The 15,397-nt window shown below is 39.9% G+C and overlaps 1 protein-coding gene and 1 non-coding gene across 9 annotated transcripts in view; both read right to left on the bottom strand.

The window, feature by feature from the left end:
• Positions 1 to 216: 216 nt before the first annotated feature.
• LOC120219671 lies at positions 217 to 407 on the bottom strand. Its single transcript, XR_005525351.1, has one exon. It is a non-coding gene; the product is annotated as a U2 spliceosomal RNA (small nuclear RNA).
• A 3,401-nt stretch (positions 408 to 3,808) lies between these two features.
• Positions 3,809 to 15,397, bottom strand: part of ESRP1 (epithelial splicing regulatory protein 1) — a 68,712-nt gene continuing 57,123 nt past the window's right edge. For 5 of the 8 annotated variants that reach the window (XM_039216523.1, XM_039216517.1, XM_039216521.1 and 2 more), the window contains 2 exons: positions 14,876 to 14,985; positions 3,809 to 4,310 (listed from right to left, as the gene is read on the bottom strand). In XM_039216523.1, the coding sequence (XP_039072454.1) occupies positions 14,895 to 14,985 (91 nt within the window). In that variant the 3' untranslated portion in view covers positions 3,809 to 4,310; positions 14,876 to 14,894. The remainder of the gene's footprint in view (positions 4,311 to 14,875; positions 14,986 to 15,397) is intronic. The other 3 variants (XM_039216519.1, XM_039216520.1, XM_039216522.1) reach the window with 1 other exon arrangement.

Here is a 15,397-nt window from a genome sequence, read left to right as displayed (position 1 = left end):
GTCCATTATAGTGTTGAATATAGAAGTCTGTGGCATTACAGAGGTGTGAAGAAAATGAGTTTGCCCAGAGAATGAAAGGACGGAAAAGATGGAAAATGTAGCTGAGGAAGGAACCATGAGAAACACTATCAGGTAGGGAAGGATGAATCACAAGGGATGCTAGAAGCAGAACAAGCCAAGAATTCTCATTGATTTTTTTTCCTACTGTTGTCCCTGAAGGAGGGCACCATTCCTGAAAGTACTGCAATACCAAGTCAATGGGTGGAGTGGACAGAGCAAACTCCTATTCCATCTCCCTGCTCCAAAACCCCACTTAATACATGGTCCTTTGATATAGGACATACAAGATATTAAACTGACAAGAACAAATACTACATTTGATCTTAGCCAAAAGACCCAGCAGCAATTCATATTTTTTAAAGATTAAGTAATCTTCACACCCAACATGGGGCTCAAACTCACAATTCTGAGATCAAGAGTTACATGCTCCACTGACTGAGTGGGCCAGGAATCCCTACATTGATTTTTTTTAATTAAAAAAAAAGTTCGTTTTTTATTTTAGAGAAACGAGGGCATGTGAGGAGGGGAGGGAGGAAGGGAGGACAGGAGAGAGAGAGAGAGAGAGAGAGAGAGAGAGAGAGAGAGAATCTCAAGCAAGTTCCATGCTCAGCAAGGAACCTAACTCAGGACTCAGTCCGAACCCTGGGATCATGACCTGGATTGACATCAAGAGTTGGATACTCTTGACCAGCTGACTGAGTCACTCAGACACTCACCCCTACATTGATATTTTTAGATGTTTTGTTTCTGGTGTTTAAATTTTTTTTAATGTTTATTTATTTTTGAGAGACAGCATGAACAAGAATGGGGCAGAGGAAAAGGGAGACAGAGAATCCCAAGCAAGCTCTGCACTGTCAGCGCAGAACTGGATGTGGGGCTCAAACTTACAAACTGCGAAATCATGACCCGAGCCAAAACCAAGAGTAGGATACTTAATCAACTAAGCCACCCAGGTGCCCTTTCTTATTTTTTTATGTTTGTTTATTTTTGAGAGAGAGAGTGTGTGAGCAGGGGAGGGGCAGAGAAAGAAGGGGCCAAAGAATCCAAATGGGCTCCGCCCTGACAGTAGCAAGCCTCATGTAGGGTTCAAATTCAAACCGTGAGATCAAGAGCTGAGTCACAGTCCGATGCTCAACTAAGCCACCCGGGCGCCTCAGTGTTAAATTCTACGATCATACTGATTTCAGATAGAAAACACTAGCTCAAATTCAAGTTTGTAACTAGCTGTTTTCTATTTCTTTACATAGAACAATAACAATATGCAGCTACTGATTCAGCTGAATTAATGGCATGCTGGGAATTTAAAAAAAGGCAGACCAAAGGGAGTAAAAAGGTGGACAAAAGGAACATTATGAAGCCCTACTTTGTGACACTGTAAACAATGAACTGTGTGTGTGCAGTGCTAGGAAAAAGAGCTGAAGTGTATAAAGGAGCAACCATATCAACCAGTCTCCCAAATCTCACTCTATTTTCCAGATCCCTTCCTTTACTTTCTGTACAACTGTGAAGTTTTACTTGACCTATACTTAAATTTCCTAGTCTCTTAATAATAGTTGTACCTGCTATAATAGGTTATTGTGAAGATTCATTTAACCAATATAATGCTTATTATTGTTAGACAAAATGTGTTCTCAGTGATTGTTTTGTTATAGTTTATGGTATATTCTTCCAATGTAATAAGTTATGGCTCGGTTTTTGGTTTAAAATATCCCTCCACATTTCACATAATGGAATTGTGCTGAACTACATTGAAATAAAGACAAGTTAGGTCTAAGCTGGGACAAGTCAAGTAGTTTGGTTCTGAACCTTTTTTTTTTTTTTTTTAGGTCCATGCCTTGGGATCTTGGCCTTCAATATCTTACTCAGTACAAAGGAAGCAGTAAAAATGAAGAAAACCAGTTTTTTCCCTATAGCAACCACTTAGTGGTTTTACTCGAGAATTTCATCCTTGTGGCCTTCTGGTCTTCAGGGTTTAGGTGATTTCCTGTCTAGTCTTTTTCCTTATATTAGCACACAGACTGTAACATGAATAGATCACAGATTAGATTCAACCTTGAACCAAAGACATCCATAAACAGAATATTTCCATCAGTTCATTTCTATTCTAATACTCTTTTCATTGAGAACAGCACCTCCTAGATTGGCTCGATTAAAATTTTTTTTTAAATGTTTATTTTTGAGACAGACAGTGGGAGTGGGGGAGAGGAAGAGAGGGAGACACAGAATCCAGAGCAGGCTCCAGGCTCCGAGCTGTTAGCACAGATCCCAACGCAGGGCTCGAACTCACTGTGAGATCATGACCTGAGCCAAAGTCAGAGGCTTAACCACCTGAGCCATGAAGGTGCCCATAAACATTTAAAATAATTTTTTTATTTCTGAGAGAGAGATACAGCATGAGCAGGGGAGGGTCAGAGAGGGAGATACAGAATCTGAAACAGGCTCCAGGCTCTGAGCTAGCTGTCAGCACAGAGTCCAACCCCACGAACCGTTGAGATCATGACCTGAGACAAAGTCGGACGCTTAACCGACTGAGCCACCCAGGCACCCCGCCAAATATTTAAAAAAAAATTTTTTTTTTAGAAAAAAATTTTTTTTAGACAGAGTGCAAGCAAATCCTTATAGCCAGCTGAGGGAAAAACCTTACCACCACAGGAAAAGATGGCTTACCCACACCCTTTTTTCCATTTTAGTAATGAAAAAAGAACACACACTTTGAGATTAAACAGACGTGTTTTATTATCAAATGTAACAATTCTACGAAAACTCAGTAGCATTGTAGTTAAGTATTACTTTCTATCTTTAAGGCTTTCAGAGCTTTGGGCAGACAGCATCTTAAGGCATCAAGTATAAACAACTCTTTTTCTGATCTAAGTGCCAGTTGTCACCAGTTTTCACACAAAAAGTTTTTTTTTTCTTTTTTTCTTTTTTTCCTATTGCAGTTAAAGGGCCATTGCTGGTCAAGTGAGGAGGGAATGTTTGGCTCTCCGTTCAAGGTGTTAATCAAAGTAATGCAAAGTAAATAAAAAAAATAGCAGCCACATAAATCTGCATGGCATTGCATCCAAGCCAAGGACAATAGGAGTAACTTAAAGACACAGGTGCACTTAATCAAATCCTGTTTTCCTCTTCGGAGTTACATGAGGCAGCAGTACTAGCTAGTGTCTAATATTGCACTTTTGTAGCATACACACTGCTAAACATGTAGTGCTAAACACTGACAGCATCAGTAACTGCTCTAACCGCTTCAGTGTTTACCTCTCAGTCCAGCATGCTGACTACAATCCTATGCTTTTAAAAGTTTTAATTATTTGACAGTTAAGGCATTCGAAAAAGGTTTAAGGTTATATCTTAATATATACAAGCATTTACTTCAGTTAGTATATTGCTTTCTAGAATACACTGTTCAAATATTCTCATTTTGTGGTATTTAAAAACTATGGAATTTCTCTTATTAAAGTCTAAACCATCAGCAATGGGAATAGTACAATATAAAATAATACATACGAAGCCACAATGTTCAGTTACAGTTTAAACTAGAAATTACTAACTACACGTAGCTGCTTCTTTTTTGGTTTCGCATTTTGGCCCCTAGTTTGTTATTTACAACTGATACCTGCTGAGAAAAAAGTTGCAACTTTTAAGCCTTGTATGTTTCGTGGTGGGTGTGCAGGGTCTTCTAATTTATCCCAGGGGGTTTCAAAAATCATTTTCATTGGATTTTAACTATAAGACATCATGATGGCCAAGATAGTGGGAAAATATAGTAGTTTTATTTATCTTCTTATGTTTGTGACTTAAGTATTCCAGGACCTTATTCTTGAATTACTTAGTAAGAGGGCACACTCGTGCAGAAGGTAGGGAGCTGGAGACAGAAAAATGGAAAGACACAAACGAAGCTTCCACAGCAGAGTTCCTGATGGAGATGGTAGACACAAGTATTTTTTGTCCACGGCATAAAACTTAGGAAACACCTATGATGCCACGTTAGCTGGAAGTATTAGAGTCACGAGATTTCCAATTCACATTTTAGACACCTATTTGCAATCAGCAAGGAGCCAGGCATGCTGCTTGCTAGAAGGATTTGGCTTCACTGGCTCACATTTTTTACTTTACCAAAAGATAGGTCGCAGGCCCACTGTCCAATCATGTTTGCTGAAAATACTGCAGCCTGAGTGTAGACAAACTTCCCCTGCAGTTGCTAGAAGTTGTCTTATCTGACGGTTTTGGGATCACCATACATCTTTCAAACACTGAAAAACAGTAAAAGGAAATATTACAGTCTCTAAATTTACAACTACTGGCATCTATAATAAAACAATTTTGAATTACAAAAGGTCTAAAAAAACAAAAAAACGCCTTAAGGGGGTCCACAGTTTTACTTTACACCTAGTTGGGATTTCTACAGCAAGTTCTCAAGGCGCAGAGCTGGCAGATGCAGTTTACACAGTAACTGGCATTCCCACAACTCCCTCCCTTTGCATTACCAGGCGTTGGTGATGTGTATGTTTGCACCTCCATACTTCACTCAGCTCCTTTGTGGAGACACAAATGTCTGAGACACGCATTTTACAGTGTCTCTACATACAGACATTCCTCAGTCTGGGTCTTTAAGTTACAACAGTGTTTTTTCTTTTTTTAATTTTCCTTTGAGAGAGCAAGTGAGCGAGCATGCATATGCAATCTGGGGAGAGGGATGGAGGAAGAGTGAGAGAAAATCTCAAGCAGACTCCATGCTCAGTGCAGAGCCTGACGTGGGCCTTGATCCCATGACCTTGGGATCACAACCTGAGCTGAAATCAAGAGCTCAACAGACTGAACCACCCTGGCACCCCGTCACAGCAATTGTTCTGATATTGAGGCTTGATACCATTATTAAAACCACTAAGACAATTTTTGAAAATTAAATTCTAGTATAAGAAATTTCAAATATGAACAAAAATATTTGAATCAATAGGAAGGCATGACATCATAGGAAACATCAACTCTACCTGTCAGTGACCAGTTGATTGACAACTTTTATGTGGATTAATTCATTCATCCGCACAGCCATCTTATACAGATTACCATGCTATCCCCATCGTACAGATGGAGAAATGGAGGCACAGAGCAATAAAAGTAGTCATCGGCAGGTCCAGAATTTGAACACAAATTGGTTCCACTATGCTATTTCACTTATACACCACACAAAACAGTCATTTATTCTTTCATTCACTCATTCATTGTGTATGAGACAGAGACAGAGAGAGAGAGAGAGAGAGAGAGAGAGAGGGAGGGAGGGAGGGAGGGAGGGAGGGAAGGAGAGGGAGAGAACCAAGCAGGCTCTGTATCATCAGCACAGAGCCTGATGCGGGGCTCGAATTCATGAACTGCAAGATCATGACCTGACCTAAAATCAAGAGTTGGGTCCCCAACTGACTGACAAGAACTTTAAAGTGAAAACTTCAGGCACCGTGCATGTGTTCACACATCGATGACAAACTGGACTGCAGACAGAAATAAAACCAGCTCTTCGCAGTTCAGACCTATTCATATGGCCAGTTTGAAATCATGGCCAAGGTTAGATTTGCTTTAATAATAGATTCTAAAATTGATACAGATTTAAAATCAGGTATTTATAAAACAGGTAAATAGTTGTTAGAAATCATTCTTAAAATGTGGTTGACAAAGTGACAATAATTTAGTACTTAGTGTAAAACACAGTACACTGAAAGTTTCCCCTTGGATACTAGCTGCAAATAAAATCTCTATCAATGATCTACCAACACAATTGTTTAAGATCTACTGTATCCTTCTTTTGGCAACAGCACCTGAATTTTCCTTAAATAACCAACTGTCCCATTACCCAACCTTAAGCCCATAATGAGGCAACTTTATAAGTGAGACTAACAAGTGACACAGACGTGGCCAATCAGAGCCCCTGTGTGTTCCTGGCCATAGCACTTTCTGAAATGGACCCAAGCAAGGCCAAACAACCTCAATTCCTGGCTTGCTTCTGGACTTAAGATGGAAGGATGTAAGCCAAGAGTTGCTGGGGGCACCTGGCAGAGAAAGTTTGGCCAAGAGCAAGCCCTTGGATCCCATCCAAGTCAGTCAACCATGGGCTTGTTAACAGAGTCGATAGATAAAAGCTTTCCCATTCCCAGCTCATATTATCATTCTAATAAGAAACCAGTGTAGATGCTTAAAATTATACCTTCATATTCTGTGAAAACACAGAAAATTCCGAAAAAAAAAGTTTAACTTCCTCAAGCCTGCATTTTTTTTAAGTTTACTTATTTATTTTGGGAGAAAAAAGCAAGAGAGAGTGTGCGTGCACATGGAAGGGGCAGAGAGAGAATGCCAACCAGGTTATGTACCCTCAGCGTGGAGCCCAATAGGGGCTTTAACTCATGAACCATGACCTGAGCTGAAGTCAGATGCTTAGCTGACTGAGCCACCCAGGCACTGGGCACCCCTGAAGTCTGCTGTTTAATCCCAGTAGCATCCGATGGAATTTTAGCGTTCAGCAACCAAACTTTAGACTTCAAGCTGCTAGCAAATGACAAATCCCCGAAACCATCAGCTCCCTCTCAAAACAACAATCCCCTCCAAAACAAACAAAAAACCTAGTTTCCTATTCTCCCTTAGCTGCAGAAAAGAGTAAAAGTAAAAAGAAACTACTATGCAAAGACAATTTTGTGAAGTTACAACTGCAAATATTCACAAATCTGTCTTTCCTTTCCAGTAAGAGCTGTGTTAAAAGAGGTTTTATTTTGCACACTGACATTGAAAGTACCATGTTAGAAATCATTTAAGACACCTAGGTTTCACCAACTGGGGTTATGTCTTATGAAATGAAGCTAAACCCTTTAAAAAGTCTGCAAATCTGATTAGTTACGATATCTTATTTTCTTATGGTAATTTTGACATCCCTTTTCTAAATAATTTAAGTAATTTGTGTGAATTTTAGGAAAAACAAATAGTTGCTCCTTCTTTATACAAAAGATAAAATAAAACCCATAATTCAGACTCTTCAAACAAAGAAAAATGTCTTGACATCCTTTTGTCACTTAAATCAATAATCAGCATTTATTTAGCTGTTGCTGCCCACTATTATAAATACTAACTGGGGGGTGTCTGGGTGGCTCAGTCGGTTAAGCGTTCGACTTCAGCTCACGTCATGATCTCACAGTCTGTGGGTTTGAGCCCCGCATCAGGCTCTGTGCTGACAGCTAGCTCAGAGCCTGGAGCCTGCTTCAGATTCTGTGTCTCCCTCTCTCTCTGATCCTCCCCTGCTCATGCTGTCTCTCTCTCTCTCTCAAAAATAAATAAAATATTTAAAATAAATAAATAAATACTAACTGGAAGAGAAAGAAAAATCTTGTCTCATTTTAAGATCTTATTTATCTAAGAGACACCTTGAATATTTTGCACAGAAATGAAAATATTAGTCACTATATTGGTCCAAACAAATAATTATATATTACAAAAGACAGGTCATTTTTTAAAAATTTAAATCCTAGTTAACATATAGTGTAATAATAATTTCAAGAATAAAATTTAGTGATTCATCACGTAACATATAACACCCAGTGCTCATCCCAACAAGTGTCCTCCTTAATGCCCATCGTCCATTTAGCCCATCTTCCCCATGTTTGTCTCCCTGTTTTCATATTATTTTTCCTTCCCTTCCTTTATGTTCATCTGTTTTGTATCTTAAATTCCTCATGAGTGAAATCATGTCAATCTCTGACTTATTTTGCTTAGCATAATACACTCTAGTTCCATCCACGTTGTTGCAAATGGCCAGATTTCATTCTTTTTGATCACTGAGTAATATTCCAGTGTGTGTGTGTGTGTGTGTGTGTGTGCGCACGCGCGCGCATGTGCATACACACACACACACACAACACATGTCTTCTTCATCCATTCAGCAGTCAATGGACATTTGGGCTCTTCCCAAAATATGGCTATTGTAAATAGTGCAAGACAGATCATTTCCAAACCACAAAGTAATCTAAACTATACATTTAAGAGGCCAGGTATAAAGGGCACTCTCCCAATGAAAGCTACATAGTTTTTGTTGGATTGTTGGGTCTTCTTTTGTTTTTCCATAAAACCTAGCTGTTGTGAAAATACCAGTCTTGGGGCGCCTGGGTGCCTCAGTCGGTTAAGCATCCGACTTTGGCTCAGATCATGATCCTGAAGGTTTGAGCCTCGCATCAGGCTCTGTGCTGACAGCTCAGAGCCTGGAGCCTGTTTTAGAGTCTGTGTCTCCCTCTCTCTCTGACCTTCCCCTGCTCATGCTGCCTCTCTCTCTCAGAAATAAAACATTTATATATATATATATATATATATATATATATATATATATAAAAAGAAAATACCAGTCGTAACACATCACAGGAGCTTCCAAAAATACAGTATAGACAAATGTTTTCACAAAAAAAAGCAAAGGAAAATGTTAACACTTCATCTTGGACCTCCCAGCCTCCAGAACTGTGAGAAATTAGAGGTTCGTTGTCTGTAAAACACCCAGTCCATGGAACTGTGTTACAGCAGCCTGAATGGACCAAGACATTCAGCAAATGATCAAGATTACACCACCAGTAGCATCATGTGGGTATAGTATCCCAGATATCACGTGATGGGATGGGCACGTCACCTCCATGGTCTTATTCTTTCCCAATACCCATTACCCTGGTATAATCACAAAAAGAGCATCTAACAAATTCAAAAGGATAAATAATAAAGGATATCCAATAAAGGATAGCCCAAAAGATACCTCAAAAGCAGAATACCTCAAAATTGAGAAAGTCATGAAAAATAAGCAAAGACTGAGAACCTAATATGGACTAGAGGACACTAAGGAGACAGGCCAACTAACTGCAATGTGGAATCCTAGATTGGATCCTGGAAATAAGAACATTAATGGAAAAATTAGTGAAATCTGAACTATGTCTGGAGCATAGATAATTGTCATAAACATTGCTTCTGTAATGATTATTATAATCATAGCAACAAAGCAGTTATTTGTATGCAGAACTTTATAGTTTGTACAACTTGTTTATACTCATTAATCCATCTGAATCTTACTTAGAAAAGTCAAGTCACATAAGAAGTTAGTAATGTTATGTGAATTTTACAGAGTAAGGAAACATCACCTCTGAAGAACTGTCTCTCCAAAAGTAAGACAAATATGCTGATAGCCCAGCATTTGTGGACAGATGGATGTGCTGGTCCTGTCCCCCTTTGACACTCTAACTCTAGGAGAGATACACTCGGAGCTTATGGTGAGGGAGTTGCACGTACAAACAAGAACTCTGGCCTTCTGAGAAGGCATTTTTTTCATTAAAAACATTTCTAACGTTTTATTTATTTCTGAGAGGGAGAGCGAGAGAGAGAGCGAGCATGAGCAGGGGAGGGTCAGAGAGAGAAGGAGACACAGAATCCGAAACAGGCTCCAGGCTCTGAGCTAGCCGTCAGCACAGAGCCTGACGCGGGGCTCGAACCCACAAACTGTGAGATCATGACCTGAGACAAAGTCAGAAGCTGAACCAACTGAGCCACCCAGGGGTCCCTGAGGAAGCATTTTTTTTCCAGCCAACCATCAAATCTCCTTTCCAAGAGGGCATCTTCAACAGCTTATGAGTGGTCCTTGGGGGTCTTTTATGGCAACAAAGAGAGGCATACCTGTAGTGATTCTTGGGTTAGCCAACAAATATTGGCTATAGGAGAAGGCAGAATACTGTCACTTCTTTATCAGACCTTATCATGGGCTTTGACTACCTTTATCTGACTCTGTAACCAGCAATGACGACATTCTTTCAAAAAGTTTTTCGAGTACTGTTACTAGTTTCCTGTAGTTGCTGTAAAAAATTACTGTAATTCGATGGCTTAAACAACAGAAACTTCTCTCCTGTATCTGGCAGCCAGAAATCAAGGTATCAGCCAGGGTGCAGAGCCTCCGGAGGCTCTAAGGAACAATTCTTTGCTTCCTCCGACGGTTACAAGTGATCCTTGGCTCATGTCTGCCTCATTGAAATCTCTGACTCCATGGTCATACTGTCTCCCCCTCTCCCGTGTCTGTATGAGCTTCTTCCCCCACTCCCCACCCTTTTATTAAGTAGGCTCCACACCCAGTGTGGAGCTTGAACTCATGACCCTGAGATCAAGAGTCACGTGCTCCACCGACCATGCCAGCCAGGTATCCCTATTTCTGCTCTTTTATAATTGCATTAAGGGCCCACCCAGATAATCCAGGATAAACTCCACTCCAGATCCTTACTTTTTTTTTTTTTTTTTTCCCAGATAAGGTCAGAGGTTCTGGGGATTAGGATGTGGACATGTATTTGGGGCCACCATCCAGCCCACTTTAAGTACTTACTCTGCCATGCTTTTTATTCGCTCAATAGAAAAGAGCACCAAGACTGAAACTCAAAGTGATGTATCTTTAGTCAGCATGGTCATTAACTATATGACTCAGAAAGTTACCCAGCCTTACTGAGTTTCATTTCCTCATCTGTCGGGTGGAGCCATGGGTACCTACCCCGAGGCCTCACAGGGCTGGAATGGGACGTAAGTGGCATTGGAGATATAAAATCGCTTACAGAGCATAAGGCACTTGTGATGTGTAAGAGATGACCAGTGATGATAAATTTGATTACTATAGATGATGAGACAAAAAATATATAGTTATCCAAGAACGTTAAAGGGAAGGTAAACAGGCTCCAAATTGCATAAGAGCATACAAAAAAGAATCTGAAAGGAAATATTCATTATAGTCATTTCTGGAGGGTGAAATTGTTAGTGACTTCTTTGTACCTGTCTGTATGTTCCAAATGCTTTACAACAAGCCCACAATACTTTTATGATCCTTATCTCCCAGGATCGCTGAGATCACTAAATAACTTAAAACTTATGCCAAGTGTTTCATCCAGTATTCCATGTACATTTTTTTTAAATTCAATATAAAAGTAGATTAATCCGATTTTATAATAAAAAATGCAAACAGCTGGATTTTACAAATCACCTGATATTCCTATCATGACTTCAAATATATAAACCTAAGGTAAAATCAGAGCTGAGTAATGGTTATAGTCAAGTGAGGACATTTCTAATATAATAATAAAAAGCTGTGAGGTGCCTGGGTGGGTCAGTCGGTTAAGTATCTGACTCTTGATCTCAGATCAGGTCATAATCTTGCCATTGGTGAGATAGAGCCCCGTGTTAGGTTCTGCACTGACAGCTCACTATTTGGGATTCTCTCTCTTTTCCCCTCCCTCTGTTGTATGTGTGTGCATGCCCACATGCTCTCTCAAAATGAATAAAGTTTTAAAAAAGAACAAAGTTCCACTTCTAGTAATTTCTTCTTTTTTTAAAATGTTTTAATGTTTTATTTATTTTTGAGAGAGAGAGACAGTGTGAGCAGGGGAGGGTCAGAGAGAGAGGGAGACACAGAATCTGAAGCAGGCTCCAGGCTCTGAGCTAGCTGTCAGTACAGAGGCTGACGCGGGACTCGAGCCCATGAACCATGAGATCATGACCTGAGCCAAAGTTGGATGCTCAACCGACTGAGCCACCCAGGTGCCCCTTCTTCTTTTTCTTTTTAAAGATTTTAATGTTTGTGTATTTTTGAGAGAGCACATGCAAGCAGGGGAGGGACAGAGAGTGAGAGGGAGAGAGACTATCTGAAGCAAGCTCCCCACTGTCAGCGCAAAGCCCCACATGGAGCTTGAGCCTAGGAGCCCCAAGATCATGACCTGGGCTGAAGTCAGACGCTCAGCTGACTGAATCACCCAGCCACCCCTCTAGTCATTTCTCATTATATTCATTTTATGATATAGATAGTATACTTATCAAATTCATAAACAGGATTAAGAGACTGAACAAAGAACATTTCAAATGACAAAATATAGACCAAAAAGAGTATCAAAAGGCTAGAATAATGTGCCCTCATCACTATGAACTAAACTAGAAAATAGCCCATACCCTATGCAAAGTATTGGGGCACAACGCTTTTTGATATCCAAGGTATCTTGAAATCTCATGGAAAATAGCAGAGAATCATCACTTCCATCCCAGAACTAGGGTTTCTACAACTTCAGAATGAGATCCTAAGACCCCAATTGCCATTTCTCAAGGACAACATTGTACTACTGGCAACCACACTTTCCAATTTAGAACCCATATGGTTAAGGCCCACAGGGTCCTCAGCCATGCAAATGGCAACAAAATTTTATTTATTAAAAAAAAATTTTTCCTCTAATGTTTTATTTATTTCTGAGAGAGAGAGACAGCGTGACCCGGGGAGGGTCAGAGAGAGAGGGAGACACAGAATCCAAAGCAGGATCCAGGCTCTGAGCTAGCTGTCAGCACAAAGCCCGTCGCGGGGCTTGAACCCACCAATTGTGAGATCATGACCTGAGCCAAAGTCAGACACTTAACCGACTGAGCCACCCAGCAACCCCGAAAATGGAAACAAAATTTTGAAGTGTCATGCCAGGAAACCAATCTCAGCAAATCTAACAATAAAAAAATGAAGGAATTAAGTCACAGCAATTCCTGACCATGTCCCCACAATGCCATCTCTAGAGCAATCTCACACAGAAAGCCAGTATCTTTTTTCTTCCTTCCAAATATGTATATATTTATTTTTTTTTAATTTATTTTTCAGAGAGAGAGAGTGAGCAAGCAAGGGGGGTGGGGCAGAACAAGAGAGGGACAGAGGATCCGAAGTGGGCTCTGTGCTGACAGCAGAGAGCTTGAATAGCACTCGAACTCATGAACTGTGAGATCTGACCTGAGCTGAAGTTAGATGCTTAACCCAGGTGCCCCCCCACCCCAAGTTTTTATTGAAATTCAAGTTAGTTAATGAAAGCCAATATCCTTTAAGAAAAGGTTATCAATTAAAAAATTATCAGGAGGGGTGCTGGGTAGCTCAGTCGGTTAAGGGTCTGACTTCTTTTTTTAATGTTTTTAATGTTTTATTTTTTTGAGAGAGAGATAGAGACAGCATGAGCAGGGGAGGGTCAGAGAAAAAGAGGGACACAGAATCTGAAGACAGGCTCCAGGCTCTGAGCTGTCAACACAGAGCCTGACGCAGGACTCGAACCCACCAACTGTGAGATCATGACCTGAGTCGAAGTTGGACACTTAACTGACTGAGCCACCCAGGCGCCCCAAAGCATCCGACTTCGACTCAGGTCATGATCTCATGGTTCATGAGTTTGAGCCCTGCGTCGGGCTCTGTGCTGACAGCTAGCTCAGAGCCTGGAGCCTGCTTTGGATTCTGTGTCTCCTTCTCTCTCGGACCCTCCACTGCTCACACTGTCTCTATCTCTCTCTCTCAAAAATAAATTTAAAAAACACTAAAAAACTTAAAAAGATTTAAAAAATAAATAAAAAATAAAAAACTATCAGGATTCCTTCCCACTAGATTTAGACGATGAACCTTAAAAACATTATGTTAATGGAAATTAGCAAACCATGAAAAGATAAGTATTAGGTTATTCCATTTATGAGTTACCTAGAATAGTCAAATGTATAGAAACAGGGAGTAAAGAGGTAGTTGCCAGGGTCTGAGGGAAGAGGGAAATGGGAGTTTCAGTTGGAGATGATGAAGCTAGATGGTGGTGAAAGTTAAATAATAATGTGAATGTATTTAATGTCACTGATTTTGTACACTTAAAAATGGTTAATTTTATGTTATGTATACTCTACCACCATAAAAAAATAAAATGGGGAAAATGGACACTCAACTCAACGGAATTACTGTAGGATGCCGTGATTCCACTCCTAGATACATACCCAAGAGAATTAAAAAACAGGTACTCAAATATTTATACATAAATGTTAGTATCAGCACTGTTTACAATAGCAAGGTGGAAACAACCCAAAGGTCTATCAGAAGAGGAATCAATAAAATGTGGTTTATCCATACAATGGAATGTTATTCAACTATGAAAAGAAATGAAGTACTGATACATGCTCCTACAAGGACGAACCTCAAAATCTGTGAAGTGAAAGAAGTCAGACACAAAAGTGTCACATATTGTAGGATTCCATTTATATAAAATATCCAGTATAGGCAAATCCACACACATAGGAATGGTCTTTCCAGGGTCTATGGGGAAGGAAAATAGGGAGATACTGCTTAATGGGCTTGGCGTTTTCTTTTGGAGTGAAGAAAGTGTTTTGGAACTAGATAGAGGTGGTGGTTGCACACATCATGAATACACTAACTGCCACTGAATTGTATACTTAAAAATGAAAGATTTTAGGGGCGCCTGGGTGGCTCAGTCAGTTAGGCACCCAACTTCATTTCAGGTCATGATCTTGTGGCTTGTGAGTTCAAGCCCTGCATTGGACTCTGTGCTGACAGCTCAGAGGCTGTAGTCTGCTTCTGATTCTGTGTCTCCCTCTGTCTCTGTCTCTCCCCCACTCATGCTCTGTCTCTCTCTCTCAAAAATAAATGTTAAAAAAATTTTTTTAAATGAAGGATTTTATGTTATGTGATTTCTACCTCAATTAAAACAACACAAAAGCATGCCCAAACTGGATTCCACATTAAATCCAGCAAATGAATTTCTAAATTGACAAGTTTTCCCTTACCCCAAAATAACATACAACTATTATCCATAAACATTACTAAGATACTGTCTCCTTGGATGACACACTGAACTTGTCTCCCATTTCATCCAGGATTTCTGTCACTCCTCCATCATACTAAAGTAAAGGGGGAACCTCTTACCCGACTCATAAAAAACATGTTCAGGTTCTTGATCTCTATTTGTTTTGCCCTTTATGATTTAGCTTTCACATGATAATGCCTTACCTTCTTTTATGAGGATGGTCTAACTGCTGGGGCCCTTAAATACAAACCCATTCTTTGGGTAGAGTCCTGGCCTGGTCATTTGTGTGTACAAGTCCATCATCGGCTGCGTACTACAATGCAAGTTAGAACAAACAGGATCATAAGATGGACAAAGTGCCACTATGGACGATTAGCATTTCAACTGAATAGATCTACCAACAGTATTGTACAACATTTAGAATGTGCGAAACAAGCTCCAATGCTGTTAAAAGCCACATATGTAACCGCTAATTCCAAGTCACCACTTCCTACTTAATGTGTCTACATACCATAAAACTACCTTTTAGGAAGGGGGTTAGAGTGAACACAGGGATAAAGAACACCACAACAAAATAAACAGCAAACACGTCAGACCTTGCTAATGGTACAGTTTCATGATACCACAGGTGTGACTAGGTATAAAATATTTTGAGCACCAACTATTTGCCAAGTATTGTCCAATAAGCCCAGCATCTGGAAACAACTCTATGAATATTAAATATT

Source organism: Hyaena hyaena, unplaced genomic scaffold (genome assembly GCF_003009895.1).
Source record: "Hyaena hyaena isolate Hyena2069 unplaced genomic scaffold, ASM300989v1 scaffold_635, whole genome shotgun sequence".
Lineage (NCBI taxonomy): Eukaryota > Metazoa > Chordata > Mammalia > Carnivora > Hyaenidae > Hyaena > Hyaena hyaena.
Note: the sequence above shows the minus strand (reverse complement) of the source record. Positions and strands in the feature narration are given on the sequence as shown.